The sequence below is a fragment of the Oncorhynchus keta genome, chromosome 28 (genome assembly GCF_023373465.1).
Source record: "Oncorhynchus keta strain PuntledgeMale-10-30-2019 chromosome 28, Oket_V2, whole genome shotgun sequence".
NCBI classification, from domain to species: domain Eukaryota; kingdom Metazoa; phylum Chordata; class Actinopteri; order Salmoniformes; family Salmonidae; genus Oncorhynchus; species Oncorhynchus keta.
Window position 1 is genome coordinate 43,310,130 of NC_068448.1, and position 19,278 is coordinate 43,329,407.

Consider the following 19,278-nt stretch of genomic DNA (forward strand, 5'->3'; position numbering starts at 1 on the left):
AAAAACAAACTAGGTTTGCCTTTTAATCTGTGCATTTTAACCTGTGTGCATGATCGCATCTGGTGTGGATGGACAAAATCAACATGCGTGCGCGATGGAGGTTAAAATACCAAAACCAACTGTGAACCAACTATATTAATTTAGAGACAGGTTGAAACACACATGAAAACAGTCATGGACATTTAGCTAGCTTGCTGTTGCTGGCTAACTTGTCCTGGAAGATAAACATTGGGTTGCTATTTTACCTGAAATGCATACCCACTGGGCACAGACGTCAATTCAACGTCTATTCCACATTGGTTCAACGTAATTTCATTAAGGTTATATAGAAACAACATTGATTCAACCAGCATGTGCCCAGTGGGTATGTTCCTTTTTTTAGCTGGATCTTCTTCGAATTTAAACAAATTCTGAGTCAAACAAAATTGTGTGTTCTCTACCCCGACAATTAATCCACAGATAAAAGGGGAAACCTACTTTAGGTTTTAGTTTGTTTTCTTTGATTCATCTATCCTCGTTCATCTTTCTTCTTGCTCTTCTTCTGTGGGTTTTATATGGTGGTTGGAGACCAATTTCCACCAACTGGACTAGTTTGTGGACCTCGTTCATCTCTCAATCACCCACGTAGGTTAGTATGCTCGTAAAAAAAACAATGAGTAAATGGGAGCGGGACATGCAGCGCGTTAAGCTTTTAGCTCAATAAAGTCTATCTGCAGACTGAGGTTACTACTGCAGAAATATTGCAAAATTACTGCAATAAAAAACAGTGTTATTTGGGACGCAGTATTTGCAGCCTACTGCAGTTATACTGCACTCTGACTGCAATCTATTGTCGTAAGAGAGTTCCTAGGTTTATTGTACTAAGAGAAAAGTATTGGTCAGCAATATTGAAAACATTATTATGGAATGCATTAGCTTCTCCAGCTTTACATTATAGTAACCAACATTGTGTTGCTTTAATTTCAACAGCTACAGGTTTTGGAAGATTAAAAAAAATCCTATTACAGACACTCTAATGCATACTTTTTAAAAAAACAATACATAGAATTGTATGAACTGAACAGAAGCCGATAAAAATGTAAAAACATTGACATTTTTAAGAGTTCTTATCCTGTTAGTCGACCCTCTACTTTTTCGAACATTCTGTTAAAAATCGTGCAACATTTCAGCGCCCTGCTACTCAGGCCAGGAATATAGTATATGCATATGATTAGTATGTGTGGATAGAAAACACTCAGACATTTATAAAACTGGTTAAATCACGGCTGTGACTATAACAGAACGTGCGTTTCATCGAAAAGTGCAGGAATATCTGATCACTGAAAATGGAAAAAAATATCCATCCGCGACTTCAAGGAATTATTCAAAGTGAATCGAATTAAATGAGGCCGAGGTTGCAGTGCCTACAGCTTCCACACGTTGTCTAGAGTCTTGTCATTTGATTCGCAATTTATTCTTGGTCTAACCGAATCAAGGGAATCGATTCCCTCCGGTCTCCGACCGGATGTTTTGGTCGAGCTCTCTCCAAGACATTTTTTCGAAACAGACACCTATAGAATTGACATCGCCTCCTGATGAATTTTATCGCTTATTAACGTGTACTAATACCTAAAGTTGCATTACAAAAGTATTTCGAAGTGTTTTGTGAAAGTTTATCGTCGACTTTTTGAATTTTAAAAAATGACGTTACGTTATGAAACGCTATTTTTTTCCGTTTATCACACAGTCTTCATAGATCGATATCTAGGCTATATATGGACCGATTTAATCTGAAAAAAATACCCAATAGTGATTATGGGACATCTAGGAGTGCCAACAAAGAAGATGGTCAAAGGTAATGAATGTTTTATATTTTATTTGTGCGGTTTGTGTAGCGACGACTATGCTAATTATTTTGTTTACGTCCCCTGCGGGTCTTTTGGGGTGTTACATGCTATCAGATAATAGCTTCTCATGCTTTCGCCGAAAAGCATTTTAAAAATCTGACTTGTTGCCTGGATTCACAACGAGTGTAGCTTTAATTCAATACCCTGCATGTGTATTTTAATGAACGTTTGAGTTTTAACTAATACTATTAGCATTTAGCGTAGCACATTTGCATTTCCAAAGCTCTAGATGGGACGCCTGCGTGCCAGGTAGGACCAAGAGGTTATGTAGCAGTCCCCACTACAAAAAAATAAAAATAATTAAATGCATGTATTTTTTTTTACATTGATACTGTAAATTCCCATGAATTATTATATAAGCTTTTCCTTATCAGGAGTATCAAAATGGCAGACAGTGACTTCAGAATAGCGCCCCCTGTCAGTCATCTAGTGAACACATACACATTGGTGGAATGTTTAGTGAAAGGACACAAGCCTAACACGGAACCCAAACCGGGTGCGCGCGTGCGCCATCGTGCATACATTTATTTTGTCCCTCCACACCAAACGCGATCACGACACGCAGGTTAAAGTATCAAAACAAACTCTGAACCAATTATATTCATTTGGGGACAGGTCGAAAAGCATTAAACATTTATGGCAATTTAGCAAGTTAGCTTGAACTTGCTAGCTAATTTGTCCTGGGATATAAACATTGAATTGTTATTTCACCTGAAAAGCACAAGGTCCTCTACTCCGCCAATTAATCCACACATAAAACATTCAACCAAATCGTTTCTAGTCATCTCTCTTCCTTCCAGGGTTTTCTTCTCTTGACTTTATATTGCAATTGGCAACTTTCATAAATTAAGTGCATTACCGCCACTGACCTCGTTCGTCTTTCAGTCACCTACGTGGGTATAACCAATGAGGAGATGGCACGTGGGTACCTGCTTCTATAAACCAATGAGAAGATGGGAGAGGCAGGACTTGCAGCATGATCTGCGTCAGAAATAGAACTGATTTCTATTTTACACGGAACCCAAACCGGCTGTGCGTGTTCACCATCATGCGCCATCGTGCATACATTTATTTTGTCCCCCTACACCAAACGCGATCACGACACGTAGATTAAAATATCAAAACAAACTCTGAACGAATTATATTAATTTGGGAACGGATCGAAAAGCATTAAACATTTATGGTAATTTGTCCTATTTAGCTAGCTTGCTGTTGCTAGCTAATTTGTCCTGGGATATAAACATTGAGTTGTTATTTTACATGAAATGCACAAGGTCCTCTACTCCGACAATTAATCCACGCATAAAACGGTGAACCGAATCGTTTCTAGTCGTCATCTCTCCTCCTTCCAGGCTTTTTCATCTTTGAACTTATATGGTGATTGGCATCTAAACTTTCATAGTATTACTACACCGACCAGCAACACAGTTCGTCTTTCAATCACCCACGTGGGTATAACCAGTGAGGAGATGGCACGTGGGTACCTGCTTCTATAAACCAATCTGTGTCAGAAATAGAAAGTTCTATTTTTGCCCTTGGCAACGCAGACGCTCGTTGACGTGCGCGAGCAGTGTGGGTGCAATAATTGAATAACATAGATTTCTACATTTATTTTGCAACGCTCGCGTAGTCATCCGGTAACAGATTATTTTTGTCCCGTTCCCTCCTTTGCGCAACACTGCGCAGAGCTGACGTTCTTGAACAAACACCGACAGCAAAACAATTCCCTTAGATTTATCACAATCGGTTCACAGGCCTACTTACTACATTACAGTGTGAAAATGTATGCAATGCAATAATAACTAAACATGTTCTACAAAGTAACCTGGCTATACTACACAAATCTCAATGTGTTATAGAATGAGAATATAAGGCAAAGAATGTATTAAATACATCTCACAAGATAAATCAATACATTTATGGAGGAGAATAGTGGTAGAAATGACTGAATTCTCAGTCCTATAATTTGCAAGGTTAACTCAACATTTCTTCTAAAGACTGTTAGATTGAAGTAATAAAAACTATGCCACACTGTATAAAATATGACAACAGCCCATCTAGGCCCATTTCCCGTACGATCCTAACTCCAACAGCAACCGAAACTTCACACATCACCATTTTCCTATCACAATAATTACTGACTCCAACAAGACTCGCAGTGAAATGGAACGGGAGAAAGACGACAGTTGCAATCCAATTTTGTGCAGAGTTAATGGCACTGTCAGAGCAAACTTACCACGACAAGTTAGAAAACTTCAGCTCCGCCATAACTGGAGGAAATGTAGAGTCGATGACATCATCGCAACGCATTCAGGGAGAAAAAAAGTAGCGTGTTATTATGATTAATCCAAAATGTGGACCCCGGAAAAAAAGTAACAATGTATCAATGTAAGCTACCAAAACATTTACATGTATGCAATAATGTCCACCAACTAGGGAAACCCGATAGGTTACTTAACCAATCCCTAAAAATATATTTAGTCTTTCTTCCATTACTTACGCTGAGCGAAAAAAAATGACTGTAACCTAGGTCCTACAGGTCCAACAGAGACACCTTCTCAAAGTCACAAGTGAAGGATACTAGAACCGTAAACTTCTATTAGGTTGGTGGCAAATTAAAACTCAAAAAGTTGTAGCCTAGTTATGTTGTTCGCAATATTTACGGCGATATGCAGAAGGTGAAATACTTTTGAGTTCGTGTCGTGCGCCTGCCTGACGCCAGTGATTGAAACAGGACCCTGCAGTCATAAAAATAATTTCAGCCATACACACTCACTGCGCCATAATGTGGACACAAATTTAAGCCCACCCACTCTGACACTCATTGATATTTACTTTTTATGTCAATAACTGGTGAAAAGAAAACAAAGTCCAAAAAGTGGAGGTGTAGCCTAATAGAAAACAACCACATGGTATTACTGCACTATGAACGTGTGATGCAGGTTGGGGCCTGACATACAGCACACAAACGAGACAACATTTAGCCTAGCTATCTAAAGGTGGGGGCATTTAGGATGAATACAATTACAGTGTTGAGATTGAAAAGTAGGCCTGTTACACCTAAATATAAGCCATTCTATCAACATTTCAAAACAAAAATGACATTGCTCAATTGCAAATATTTGTGAATCTATGCAATGTATGCTGAATTAAGATTAAAAGCAGGAAATTATATTATTCAATACTTTTTGTAGACCATACAGAAGTGTCTCCAGAAAGTATTCACACTCCTTCACTTTTTCCACATGTTGTTGTGTTACAGCCTGAATTTAAATGGATTACATTGACACAATAACCCATAATGTCAAAGTGGAATGATGTTTGTTATGGCAAGCCTAAATAAATTCAGGAGTAAAAATGTGCTTAACAAGTCACATAATAACTTGCATGGACTCACTCTGTTTTCATTAATAGTGTTTAACGTGATATTTGAATGACTACCTCATCTCTGTACTCCACACATACAATTATCTGTAAGGTCCCTCAGTCAAAGCAGTGAATTTCAAACACAGTTTCAACCACAAAGACCAGGGAAGTTTTCCACTCTCCCGCAAAGAAGGGAACCTATTGATATTGTTTGTAGATGGGTGAGAAAAAACACACAAATTTAATCAATTTTGAATTCAGGCTGTAACACAACAAAATGTGGAATATGTCAAAGGATATGAATACTTTCTGAAGGTACTGGATATAAAAATATATGCTGTTAATCAGTTGCAGAATGAGAAATCCATAAAAAGAATAACAAGCACCCCATCATCTGGTGAAAATAAGACACTACCTAAAGACTAATTCAGTGGACATCCTACATTAGGCTATTTTTCTAAAGGTTGTATGTATTTTGTATCTGTACCAGGAGTCAACTGATGAGTCAATTGTCAGGTTAACTAACTGAGTTTAACTGTGTAAATCGTGATCAAACTAGGCCTGTCCATTCGATTTTTTACAGGGGATTTTAAAATCCTGGTGACTTGAAATAGAAACATATTGGTAGCCGAACAATTTAAAATTGAATCTCAAAATACTGCATCTATCCTATTTGAGACATGTTCTCATCATGAAATGGATGACTTTCTCATAGCAAAGGACAAGCTTACACTGTTAAATAAAGCAGTTGGATCTTAGGATCTTATCTTACCTTCAAACCAACTACTCAATTGATCATGTGATCAAGATCAGATCCCCAGCCGAAGGTCCCCTGAGGTAACCACGGATGATGACACTGAAGACTTCAAAGTTATATCGCCAAGGCCAATTGAGGAGGAGAATGATCAGACCGCTTTAGTTCAGTGTAGCAATGTTGCTTTCCTCACGAGCACAGACCAGCCTGCTCTCCTTGACGCGATGGGCACACACTGAATACACAAGGCAGATGACATCCTTGTCAAAAATGCTTTGATCATCGTAACTTTTTTATCTGCATATATCATCTCTCTCCTGTCAAATGCTCACCATTTTCTGATCATATATTTGATTTAATTTCCATTCCAAAAACTCCATTAAAGCACCTACCTCATTGATATCCTGACATCAACAAATCCCACTAATACCAATGCAAACACATTGCATGCAGCCTAAGAGGATGAGGGCAGGGCTTTATCACTGTATGATCTTAAGGTAACCACTAGGATGCAGTCTCATCATCAGTGCAACATCAGCTGCAGGGTTGGGAGGAAACCAGAAAACCATTATGTCAGGGAGAAGTGTCCAGTCACTGGTATTCATTATACCAAAATGACGCAATTTAATTTAGAGAATCCCTCTAGAGTCCAGATGGACAATGCTTTTATGGGTTTCAATATCCCACACCACCCTAGTGAAATTTACCTATCCTTTCCATGTGCATGACAGTACAGGCCCCCTTAAGATTGCATCTTTCCCACTTATTGATCTGACCATGCGCTCAGGGCACAGTGAGACGAAATGCTTAGCCTCCAGATTCAGTGTAATGTCTCTCACTAATCAGCACTGTACTAAAATACCTACCTATGATGCAACCTCTGTGTGGAACAGGGATGGGTCAGTCTGCATCCATTTATCCCATACACTAATATTCGTAAACTTGATATAACCTTAACCTTCTATCAAAATTATCCACCACTCATTGGGCAATGTTCAATAATTATATTTGATTGATTGCCTACATGTCCATGAGATGACTGGTGTTAGTCATTCAACGCTGATGCATCATACACCTACCGCTCTTATATTTTGAATATTTGGAGATGGAAAGCTATTAGAATGTAACCCAAAGAGGAAAGATGAAGATCCATAATTGTATTTAGGCTAATTCTACGTGAAATATATGGCAAATGAATTAACATCAACAGATGGAAATATGAGATCATCTGAGATTTGACACAGACGAGAGACACCCTGGGAGGCGGGACATGATTGCTGTCTTGCTCAGTGATTCGCCACTCCTTGGAAGGCGGTGTCCACATGCGCTCGTTTGCCATTGGTACTGCAAAAAGACCGTGCCCAAGTGCTGCGTTAGCTTTGACTGGATAACGTGAATGACACATTGTAGAAACTCGTGTTCACACCGCATGTGGCGCAACGGAGAGAGGAGGCGTCAACAGCAGAGAATCGCGTAGCTAGGTTGCTAGCTAAGGAAGGTGAGTAATACAAATATTTCACGGAGATATTTTAATTATAAAAATATTGACGTTATTATTTCCGACCTTAGCTAAAGTGTCAAACGTAGAAGCGCCGTAAAAAAAAACATTCGAAATCATGTGTTTTTCATTGCGAAATTACTTGCTGAGTGATGTCCGCCAACGCGGGTAACGCTAGCATTAGCCTTTTCTACTGGATTTGTGGCCTAACGTTGTTGTCGTTGGCTAGCTCGCTACTACGATGTGGTTCGTTATGCGCGGGAAATTATCCCTATTAAAATGAGTATTTTCCCCGATTTAAAATGTGTCCGACTAAGGTGTCTAGCAATATACTATTGAAACGAATTATTTGTGAATGTGGTTGATAACTTCCATTTTGATTAATGTTGTATGGCTGCGACGCGGCCTAGTGCCACACTCAAAACTGCAGAGGTGGTGATAGCGTATTTCTTCAGCCAGCAGCAGCTGCTGTTATCTCAACGTGACAAGGCCAGAAAGCCTCATGCACCATTCATGCTTTTACCGAAGATAAATACAATTTAATGTATCTGTCTAAATAGTAATTCGGTATGTCAAAATTTCAGGGAGAATAATCCTTGTTTTGCAGTTAATAACCAGGTTTGTGTGTGCTAGGTACCCTCGCCGATCAACGGACCAGGCGTGACATGTTTCATTACTGCAGCTAGCTAACGTTACTGTGTTACTATTGTGTTAGCCAGCCTACTATCTAACTACCTAGCTGGCTACACTAGTATTGTAGGGTGGGCACGTTAATAGTTTATGCCCGCATGTAAGCTTGGTCTAGCAGGTAGCCATGGCCAAACCACCGTAGGTATTGAAGCTACCACGAAATGTTAATTCATTGCCCCCTTATTGGCATATTCATAACATCCTGCACGTGGCTAACTACTGAAATGGTATTTGCGCAAGCGACCTTGTAAACAAGAAGTTGTCATATTTCGAAGCTGGATTTACCATCAGGTAATCTATCTAGTTACAGTAACTGCATTTATACATGTCTTTCTGCTTTTGCTTCCTTTCAGCAAACACTTGTCTTGGGGGTAATGGACAGAGAAACTGATGTCCATGCCTTTATCAATGTATGAATGGACAACATGGCAAGGGTAGATAGATGTAGCTGGTATTGACTCTGAATTAACATACTTTCCTTATTTTCAGAGACTAATGAATTTATGCTTATCATGTGTACTCTCATACCAGCAGACCATTTGCCTAACTCATTACAAGGCAAATAGTGACAGGTGGCTTACCGATCCCTGCTTTTAGACATTTTTAGAATAGTAGCCACCAGCTAGCCAGATACCAGGGCTTACTACTCAGGCTAGCACATGGTTGAGTCAGGAACAAGCCATTGATCCACCCAGCTTTTATTAGACAACCCTGACCTTTGCCTCTGCTGTGTTGAATTGTCTAACATGCCCTTAGCATTCCTGCCTCCTTTGAAATGACTAGTGTGATTTTTAGTTTCCAATAACAGCAATTTCTGTTTTCTCTGCAGATTATGGAGATGAGCAGTAGCGAGTGCTTCCGATGTGGCCGTCCTGGGCATTGGATCAAGAACTGCCCCGAAGCTGGAGGGCGTGGCCGCGGCAGGGGCAGAGGAAGAGGAAAGGGTACATTTCTTGTTTTTGGGACACTCACAAATTCTGCACTGTGTGTGACTGGTTTGTCAATCGGAGAGCTAAATGACCAATTCCAGTGTTGTCAGGGGCTTTCAGTCATATCACTTCGTTATCACTGGGATATTCAAACGATGAAGCACTGTTGTCTTAATAGCGTCTATTACTTTGTTCTAGTGACCTAAGTGCTTGTGAACTAAATCACTAGAACAAACTTGGCTAACATGGCAGCCAAAGAATGCATGTTCCTCCTCCGTAAGTTGCCAGTGTTCTTTTCACGGATGAGTGTAGCGTAAACCTCGGTCACCTTTCTTTTTTTCTAGATCTGTTCTGCTATCGCTGTGGAGAGCAAGGTCACATTGCCAGAGACTGTGAACAGACTGAGGATGGTGAGAATACTTTTGATCCCTTTAAGTACATGCAAATGGTTTTCAAAACCAGAGTTTTTGTAAATTTGTACTTGTAGCTCTAGTTTGGACTTCTTCATTTTTGGAGTGAGCAATATTTGTGGCTTTCTCATGACTCGCGATGTACTGGGTCCTGCTGTCAGGATCTGGGGACACATAGGATTTGCGATTAACGTTGTACGCCACATTCTTGTTTGTTGAATAATAATGGTATTTGGAAGATGTGCCTTATTGACAGCCATGTCGTTAATTGCTTTCATGTAGAGAACAAATCTTTAATGCTCCTTTTCTTCTCTTCAGCCTGCTACAACTGCCACAGGAGCGGCCATATTTCCCGTGACTGCAAGGAGCCCAAGAAGGAGCGGGAGCAGTGTTGCTACAGCTGTGGCAAGGCTGGCCACGTGGCCCGCGACTGCGACCATGCCAATGAGCAGAAGTGCTATTCCTGCGGAGGCTTTGGCCACATCCAGAAACTTTGCGATAAAGTCAAATGTTACAGGTGAGTGACCACATAGTGAAAGTATTTTGCGGGAAAAATGTGGTAATGAAAACACATGGTACCGACTCATGCTTGCATGTTCCCATGTACATAGCAAACTTCACTAACAACTGCTGAAAGCACAAACGCAACGCGTTTCGACAAGTCTTCTCAGGAGTGACATGCAGTCTCTGGTACCCCCTTCTTTTGGGGACAAGTGATTTTGCTGTAGTCTTTAGTTATAGGCATATATCATCTAATTGGCAAGCTTTCAAGTAGTTGTGCTGTGTTGTGTATCTAGATTTATAAATGTCTGTGCTGTGTATATGGGCCTTTCGCTTTTTTGATAGTTAGCAAAAACCATTGCCCTGGCAGCCATTTCCAGTTTAGTTCGCCAGAGCCGTGCAAATATGAACTCTTATGCTTGGTCGACCGACATTCTGTTTCCCCTTCCCCCAGGTGTGGCGAGATCGGCCATGTGGCTGTGCAGTGCAGCAAAGCCAGTGAGGTGAACTGCTACAAGTGCGGCAACACCGGCCACCTTGCTAAAGAGTGCACCATTGAAGCCACAGCATAATCAGTGCCCTTTGTTGCCCCTCCTATTTTTTTCTGATTGATGGTTGGTTGTATTATTTTCTCTGAATCGTCTTCACCGGCCAAAGGTTGGCTGACCGAGGCTAGTCCCGGGCCAGTGAGCCTCTCGACATGTAATATTGAGAAAGGGGTAAAAAAAAATCTTTCTGCATTCAACACAAAAATTTTGTTTAGTTTGGTAGCAGTGTTATGTTTAATGCTTTGTTAAAGAATCCCCCTTTCCAAGCCACTGGTGAGCAGAGATGAATGAATGGGACTAAATATATGAGATCTAGAGGACCTCTGGGCTTGTGGAAAGTGAGTCTCAGTAAGAAGGGAGTAAAAAGAAACTTGAACTTCCATGTATGGTTTGTTTTAGCGGGATAACATATGAGTTGGCCAAGAGCATATGACATGGGTCATATGGTGTGAACTGTTACCCATCTGCATCTGGGCCCTACAAGCAGCTAAGTGCTGGGCGATAACATAAATGATGTGTTATATCGACAAAAGCCGTTTTGAAAGAATCTTAAGTTCTTTTATAATAGAAAAAAAATAATTGTTTACAATTCAAAGGAGTATGGGTAAATAGTCCAAGGTAGACGTTTCCCCCAAAAAATGATTTTTGGAAACTTTTACCTTGGAGGAAAAATGTGCATCAAGAACACAGTTGTCAGATCATCAGAATTTGCAGTTATTTGGGAGTGGAGAATGTTTTCACAGAAATCAAATGTTATTTTTGTACAATATCACTTAGACTACTGTAAAAATACCATTTGCTTGTACTCAGTTTTTAAGTCGGAAGGAAATGCAACTGAAGTCCTAGAACATAGAAATGTAATTTTAAACTATCAATAAAGCTGGAGGAGCACAGGGAGGATGATTGTTTACATTTCTTTCCATGCTTATATTTCTTCTAGGTCTTGTATTGCTACTTTCTTGACAGTTGTCTTTGTCAGCAGTTGAGGCTAAAACTAACTTCATGTTGAACAACACTACCCTAGAAATGTCCTTTCAACATTTTTGAAATTCACTTGCAAATAAACAGTCGTTGCTTGTGGGTAGCCCCAGACATGGCCAGCAGTTACAGTGTAGAACTAAGCAACCACAGCAGACTTTTCTTCTCAGAGAGAATGTAGAACATGTGGCAAACTGCATAGGGAATCTTCCTGTCATCTCTTAACCATTGGCTCAGATGTCCATGTCAAATACCCCCAGGTGGCACTTGCAGTGTAAATTTAGCCAACCTATATATATAAAGACTCACTTGGTTCTCAGCTATCCGGTTGTCAATTTTGCATTCAGTTCAGGCCTTATTTGGTCTCCTGTCATTAATTAACAGAACAAATATACACATGGATTAAGTCAGATTGTTTTCATTTGGCGCGGTGATGATAAAAGCAGATTATATTTTTTAAATCTATAGCCATACAGATTGAGATGTCCAGTATACTTGCTGTTGCTTTTTTCCATGCATTTCTATCGCTCCCCCTGATGTTCAAAATGGCAGCAGGGGCCGCAGTCTAGTTTTGCCGCTGTTGACGACTTTCAACAGTCTGCATGATAAAGGCCCTCCTACTTCTCATATGTCGTCATTTAGGCTTGCCCAGAAAGAAATGCATACGGGAGAAAATTGGAGGAAAACTAGCCCAACTGAACAGCCAGCTCAGCCCAGGCCCCCCTTTTTTTATTCGGGGTTTCGTTGTTTTTCGGTCCTCGGTGAAAGTAGGAGATGAGGGGACTCATGCAGTTTTACCGGGCTCTGAACGCCCTGTGTAACCGACAAGTCAAGCGAAGAGCTGTATTTGCCGGTTCTCAGTGCGGGTTTAGCGGAACCGTGTCTGATAGCAAGGTACGATTTGAACTGCAGCTGTTGCTTCCAAATTGATTCTGCACTATCCGTTAATACATTTTAGACTTCTGCCAATTAATACATTGTAGCCAAGTGTTTCCTTGTAAAATGAGGCACACCGAAATGTAGCTTTGGAAAAGGTCACTTTTTGGATGTGCGCTTTGTGTCGGAATGTTACTGCCTCTATGGGAGCAGACTTGTGAGGGCAACTAGCCTAAATGCAAGATGTGGGGGTATTTTCTTGATAAATAAATAAATACACAACCCAGTCATTTTTATTTATTTAATCTAGACAAATGTTGCACATTTTGTGGTAACCAGGCCAGTATAAAACAGTCATGATTTTCCATAATGTCAAAACAACGTCCCCTTTGTTTATGCCAAATCGCAATCTTGACTCGATGTTGAGGTTTTTTTAGCTTTCAATGCGGATGTTTTAGCCTGTGGTGATGCATTCTAATGTATCATTCCCAGGGGGGCTCGTCGTCTGCCTTTAATCGCACAAATGCACTGTTAGCAGTCAATTCTCCATCACTCATCTTGTAATATAGTCTACAATGAATTGGAATACATCTTGTTTTCTCTCTCTAAATAATAGGACACAGAGGTGCATGTACAGTGGGGTCCTGAATTATTGGATCCCTTGATGAAGATGAGCAAGAAATACTGTATAAATACAAATACTGAGCAATATTGTATGTACATTTTTATTTATTGTACAATTTTATACTAGTGCAATTGCTAAAATAAATTGATTTTGTTTTCCAAGTAATAAAAAAAAATCTAAAAAAGATAGGGATTCCATAATTTTGACCTGATTTCAATACTCCAGCACCTACCTACCCCTTGCGAGGATAACGATACAGCCTTTTTCTAAAATGTTTTATGAGATTGAAGAACACATTGCCTGATCACCGACAATGATGAGACAGCCTATAGGGAGGAGGTAAGAGACCTAACCGTGTGGTACAAGGACAACCTCTCCCTCAACGCGATCAAGACAAAGGGGATGATTGTGGACTACAGGAAAAGGAGGACTGAGCACGCCCCCATTCTCATCAACGGTGCAGTAGTGGAGCAGGTTGAGAGCTTCAAGTTTCTTGGTGTCCACATCACCAACAAACTAACATGGTCCAAGCACACCAAGACAGTCGTGAAGAGGGCACAACAAAACCTATTCCCCGTCAGGAGACAATTTGGCATGGGTCCTCAGATCCTCAAAAGGTTTTACAGCTGCACCATCAAGAGCATCCTGATGGGTTGCATCACTGCCTGGTATGGTAACTGCTCGGCCTCTGACCGCAAGGCACTACAGAGGGTGGTGCGTACGACCCAGTACATCACCGGGGCCAAGCTTCCTGCCATCCAGGACCTCTATACAAGGCACTGTCAGAGGAAGGCCCTAAAAATTGTCAAAGACTCCAGCCACCCTAGTCATAGACTGTTCTCTTTGCTACCGCACTGCAAGCAGTACCGGAGCGCCAAGTCTAGGTCCAAGAGGCTTCTAAACAGCTTCTACCCCCAAGCCATAAGACTCCTGAACATCTAATCAAATGGCTACCCAGACGATTTGCATTGCTCCACCTCCCTTCTACTACTCTCAGTTATTATCTATGCAGAGTCACTTTAATAGCTCTACCTACATGTACATATTACCTCAATACCGGTGCACCCGCACCACAAAATCTACGTTTTGCAATGGCCATCTTAGTCTTCGGACTTCAACCCCATTGAAAACATGTGGTTTGAATTGAAGAGGGCAGACGAAAGATATCAATCATCTGGAAAGATTATGTATGGAGGAATGGTCTTACGATCCCTCCCAAAGTCTTCTCCAATCTCATTAAACATTTGAGAAAAAGGCTCAGTGTCGTTATCTTCACAAGAGGAGGGTGCTGGAGTATTGAAAACGGGATCCAATCATTTTGACCCCTATGTTTTATTTTTTATTACTTGTAAATCAAAATCTCTTTCTCTGAGCAATTGTATTAGTATAAAATATGTTTTATTCTTTGGATCATACGATATAGCTCAGTATTTGTATTTATTTTATCCAGTATTTCTTGCTCCTCTTTATCAGGGGATCCAATAATTCCGGACACCATTGTATGATGCTTATTTTCTCTATGTGAGCTGCCTGCACAATTCACATTTCCTTCCACATCTACCTCGAGACTGTTGTAGCTTGATCCACATCATAGCGAAACAGAACGTCAGCTCACAAGACTTCAGGGTTGGCGTACAAGGCTAAGACTGTTGAGCAACACTCTGGAAGTAGATGTGTTGTTACATAGCTATAGAAACTAAATCATTACTAGGTGTATATTTAAGACAGAACTACACACAGGATCCTGTAACTATTCATGTCTATCAACTCAGATCCATGGCTTGGGGATGTTAAATATGTGGGGTCCTATGCTATTGAGTGTAATGATTTTAATGTTGAATGATGTCAACGTTACAGTTTTTTTTATGTCGGCATGTAGTGATCTAGAAAGTGGGATATGAGTCACTCTCTCCCTGTCCCATCCTCAGCCACAGCCACGCTTTGGACTGCTGTTTGACATCGATGGCGTGCTTGTCCGGGGAAAGATGCCCATCCCTGCTGCAAAAAAGGCCTTTCAAAAACTGGTCAACTCTCAGGGACAATTTGCGGTGCCAGTTGTTTTTGTTACCAACGCAGGGAATTGCATGCGGCAGATGAAAGCAGACCAGCTCTCTCACATCCTGGGTGTGCCTGTAAGTGTCTCTCACCAACTCAGAGCTCTCTTCTGCCACACACAAACTGTAATGACTAAGCTCTCATTTCATTTTGGTCCATGTGGGAGGTTAGTCTGAACAATATTGCCAAAGCAGCAGCTACTCTCCCTGGGGTCCAGCAAAACGAAGGCAGTTTATACAATTTAAAAAACATTACAATACATTCACAGATTTCACAACACACTGTTTGCCCTCAGGCCCCTACTCCACCACTACCACATATCTACAGTACTAAATCCGTATGTTATCGTACGCGTGTGTGTGTGTGTGTATATATGCATGTGTCTGTGCCAATGTTTGTGTTGCTTCACAGTCCCAGCTGTTCCATAAGGTGTTTTTTAATCTGTTTTCTAAATCTAATTTTACTGCTTGCGTCAGATACTTGATGTGGAACAAAGTTCCATGTTAGTGTGCTACATTGTCTGTTGACTTTGAACGAGTTCTCAGCGACATGATGGCGGAATATGATACCCAACAGAGATACCTAGACAATGATGTGCATTGATGTAACCAAGACAATTGAGGTACCTAGACAATGATGTTGCAAATGAGAACTTGTTCTCAACTATCCTACCTGGTTAAATAAAGGTGGAATAATAAAAAATAAAAAAATTGTATGCAGCATTTTGACAGGACATTAAAGTTTGTGTGTGTGTGTATTGTTGCACAGTAAATCAAACTAATCATCACCTCTTGAAGATAGTGCCTGCTGTAGGTCTCATACCAGTCATGCTCTGGCTGAGCCTATCTGACAGGTGTTTTTGTTACCAGATCACTATGGACCAGGTGATGATGTCACACAGTCCACTGAGGATGTTCAAGAAGTACCATGACAAGTGTGTTCTGGTGTCAGGACAAGGACCCGTCCTGGATATTGCCAAAAAGTATCCTTTTTGAAATATATGTTGCCAGACATGATCAAAGCATCTGCTTGGCCTGATGAGGGAAAATATCTTCTGTTTTACACACGAATGAAGTAACGAGCTGATTGTGATGAATTTGCAATGTGTTGGTGTAATACTTAACCATGTTATAGCTTGGGCTTCCAGAATGTGGTCAGTGTCGACATGCTGAGAGAGTCATTTCCTCTTCTGGACATGGTGGACCACAACAGACGACCCAAAGTGCCGGTGAGTCGGTATACATCAAGATCCATAGACGGGCTATATTTCAGAGGCTTTCCTAAGTATGTTCCATTTTCTTCCCCCTCAGTCCAGTCCAATTGCCAACCTTCCCACAGTAGAAGGTGAGAGCTCGTGTACAGATACTCTTCTGATGTATATTTTTATTGAACTGTCACAGTAATCGCAAATCATATCCATCATATTCCAATTATTTTCTCTTCCCGGTCCAGCTGTTATTCTGTTTGGAGAGCCAATCCGATGGGAGACCAACCTCCAGCTGATAATTGATATCCTGTTGACCAATGGGAACCTGAACGGAGCCCACCAGAGCCAGAAGCTACCCCAACTCCCCCTGCTGGCCTGCAACATGGACCTCATGTGGATGGCCGAGGCCCAGTCTCCACGGTAACAAGTGACTTAAAGCTGTTATTGAAATGTGGTGAAAAGGCCGATATGAATAGACTCAAATTTGTATCTTTTTTTTATGTTTAAATAAGTGAATAGACTTAAAGACATTTGTTTTTTCACCATGGAATCTATTGATGTCCTGGATGCAAAATGGGACCTAGCTCATTGAATTCTGGCCTTCAAGAAAAGCTGTTTAGTGAGCCGGATTAGTTGACTTGTTTAATTTAGCTTCTGTACATCATGTAAACTCCAGGTTTGGTCATGGGACGTTCCTTGTGTGCTTGGAGAACATCTATAAGAAAATAACAGGTAAAGAGGTGAAGTACACGGCTCTGATGGGGAAGCCCAGTGAACTGACCTATCACTTTGCTGAGTACCTTATCAGAGGCCAGGCCGTGGAGAGAAACTGGACACAGCCCATCACCACCCTCTATGCTATTGGGTAAGACACCTTGCATCTCACTGTTTACAGCAAAAATGGTAGCAATTTATTTCACGTGAAAAATATACTAGGTTACAAATGGGTAATCACACAATGATAAGAATGGAAAAACTTCATTGTTCTTTTGGGATTCAAGGCCTTATCTTGACAGTAGATGCATATATGCTGATGTCCATTATGTGCGATGTTGTGTCTGTACAACTTGATTCCTCTCTTTGATTTCCTTTCTTTTTCTTTCCCTCTCTACTCCCTCAGGGATAACCTGATGACTGACATCTATGGGGCCAACCTCTACAACCGCTACCTGGAAGAGAGGACAAGGAGGAAGACCTCCAAAGCTGTCACCAAGATGGCCACCGCCACGGGCTCCGACGCAGCCCTGCCCCAGGTCAACGACCACGTAGAAAATGCCTGGGAGAGCGAGCTGGCACCCCCCTCCGCCACCTCCTGCAAATCTATCCTGGTATGTACTGGGGTGTACAACCCCCACACAGAGGTGCCCAATGACACCAACCAGTGCATCAAGGAGACTGTGTTCCACGGGCACCGGGACTTCCACTTTGACCCGGCGCTGGTGGAGCCCGGGCACATCGTGCAGAACGTGGCTGACGCTGTGGAGCTCATCTTTGAGCAGGAGAAGTTTGTGCCTCAGTAAAGTTCTCCGATTGGTGTCGTTATGGCGACCTCAGTAGAGATCTCGGTTGGCCTGTGCCGGCCATAGAATCAGAATGGATTCTATTCTAATTCTATGGTTCTGGCTTTAAAAGAAGGGGGTGTTCAAAATAATGCAGAGCAGATCCTACCAAACTGACTAGTGTTGTGCAGATTTGTTTTGCATGGTACGATGGACATGGAGATTCCCTTGGTTTTTAGCTGGGAAAACACCACACACACAGAGTTACTTTGGACAGTGTTTACAACTTGTCAGGTCATTGAAGGTTCTTAAGAGGTCATATTCAAACTCGTAATGGTGTGAAGTATTGAACTCTTATTCCTTCTGTTGTATTGTTTCATTGTGGGTTTAAAACTAATCAAGTTTAGCACAATTACCCACTTTTAAGTAATGGCAATTGATTTGAATAACAGCCTTATTTAATGGTATTATACTTTACGTATTTTCTTAGTTGTGATTATGTATAAAGATTGACAGTATTTTAAAATTGTGTCGTCGTCTTACGTATCTTTATGACTGCAATAAGTTATCAATATTTTTATGAAGTCTATGTATAGATTCCCTCACAAACGGACCATATTATTGTCTACCATATATTTAGTCTGTTACGTCTACAGTATGCATGCATTTCATGAGATAGATTTAATGCATTATACTGTACTGTAAGATGACCTATTAGGTTTAGGTTGCAATACTGACCTTCAACTGTGCTGTCTACATTATTTCTAGCAATATAAACCATATAACCTGTATTTGCACAGAACAAAACGATTATTTTTAATGTTACCATATCTTGCTGGGCTCGTAAACTTGCCCTTAGTTGTAAATGTACAATTTGTCGTATGCATTAGAACTTTGACTGCAGATGCAAAGAGTGTATCTAGCCATTTATATTTATATAAAATATATAAATATAAGAGAAGCTATATTTTCATTGGTGGATTAACCATGCAGTTCAGTGGATGCATCACCTGTTTTACAAGATGTTATCAATGTCGATATTGCTTGTATGATTGAAAATAGCGTTGCTTTAAAAAAATAAAACATTCTGGCTACTAATATTTCAGTGCTGAAGATTATACAGCATGAGTTTGTCTGTTTACATGAAAACAAATGACTCCATAGGAAATAAAACCTGCTTATCTTCTTGCCATAAATCCTACTTCTTCTTCTTCTGCTTACTGTCCTCATGCGCACATCTTCAGTTTCATAAGGAAATATTGTCTTCTACTCTTATCTGCAGTATTTGCACATTAGAAAACATATAAATGTAATGGGCACTACTATCAAGAACAGGCACATTTCAAACGTTACACCTCGATCATGTCCATTTGAACTATAGGAAGGATGTGCCTCCATCGGCACAGACAGTTGAGGGTATCTCTTCTAGGCAAGGCCCCTCTGAGGGTGATAAGTA

General features: G+C 40.7%; 3 protein-coding genes across 5 annotated transcripts in view; 2 read left to right on the top strand and 1 right to left on the bottom strand.

The window, feature by feature from the left end:
- Positions 1-4,659, bottom strand: part of raf1a (Raf-1 proto-oncogene, serine/threonine kinase a) — a 38,608-nt gene extending 33,949 nt beyond the window's left edge. The window contains exons 1-2 of one of the 3 annotated variants that reach the window (XM_035741288.2): positions 4,387-4,654; positions 4,123-4,156 (exon numbers count right to left, since the gene is read on the bottom strand). The gene's annotated coding sequence lies outside the window, so the exon portion shown is untranslated. Of the gene's footprint in view, positions 1-4,122; positions 4,157-4,386 lie in introns of all 3 variants that reach the window. The other 2 variants (XM_035741291.2, XM_052483127.1) reach the window with 2 other exon arrangements.
- A 2,685-nt stretch (positions 4,660-7,344) lies between these two features.
- cnbpa (CCHC-type zinc finger, nucleic acid binding protein a) lies at positions 7,345-11,480 on the top strand. Its single transcript, XM_035741293.2, has 5 exons — positions 7,345-7,504; positions 9,024-9,138; positions 9,468-9,533; positions 9,852-10,050; positions 10,489-11,480. Exons 2-5 carry the CDS (start codon positions 9,027-9,029, stop codon positions 10,604-10,606), a joined length of 495 nt encoding a protein of 164 aa, XP_035597186.1. The 5' UTR covers positions 7,345-7,504; positions 9,024-9,026; the 3' UTR covers positions 10,607-11,480.
- Positions 11,481-11,629: 149 nt separating this feature from the next.
- Positions 11,630-18,920, top strand: LOC118361400 (haloacid dehalogenase-like hydrolase domain-containing 5). The gene is made up of 8 exons (XM_035741292.2): positions 11,630-12,454; positions 14,990-15,193; positions 15,986-16,098; positions 16,251-16,344; positions 16,427-16,460; positions 16,569-16,743; positions 17,000-17,188; positions 17,444-18,920. The coding sequence occupies exons 1-8, from the start codon at positions 12,335-12,337 to the stop codon at positions 17,841-17,843; spliced, it is 1,329 nt and encodes a 442-aa protein (XP_035597185.1). The 5' UTR covers positions 11,630-12,334; the 3' UTR covers positions 17,844-18,920.
- Positions 18,921-19,278: the final 358 nt, after the last annotated feature.

What these genes read in the sequence shown, in the direction of transcription:
- cnbpa (XM_035741293.2), top strand. Translation starts at nt 9,027, where the DNA reads ATGGAGATGAGCAGTAGCGAGTGCTTCCGATGTGGCCGTCCTGGGCAT. An exon ending in GGGCAGAGGAAGAGGAAAGG is followed by an intron (nt 9,139 to 9,467) that starts GTACATTTCTTG and finishes CTTTTTTTCTAG; the next exon opens with ATCTGTTCTGCTATCGCTGT. An exon ending in CTGTGAACAGACTGAGGATG is followed by an intron (nt 9,534 to 9,851) that starts GTGAGAATACTT and finishes TCTTCTCTTCAG; the next exon opens with CCTGCTACAACTGCCACAGG.
- LOC118361400 (XM_035741292.2), top strand. Translation starts at nt 12,335, where the DNA reads ATGAGGGGACTCATGCAGTTTTACCGGGCTCTGAACGCCCTGTGTAAC. An exon ending in GTCCTGGATATTGCCAAAAA is followed by an intron (nt 16,099 to 16,250) that starts GTATCCTTTTTG and finishes ACCATGTTATAG; the next exon opens with CTTGGGCTTCCAGAATGTGG. An exon ending in ACAGACGACCCAAAGTGCCG is followed by an intron (nt 16,345 to 16,426) that starts GTGAGTCGGTAT and finishes CTTCCCCCTCAG; the next exon opens with TCCAGTCCAATTGCCAACCT.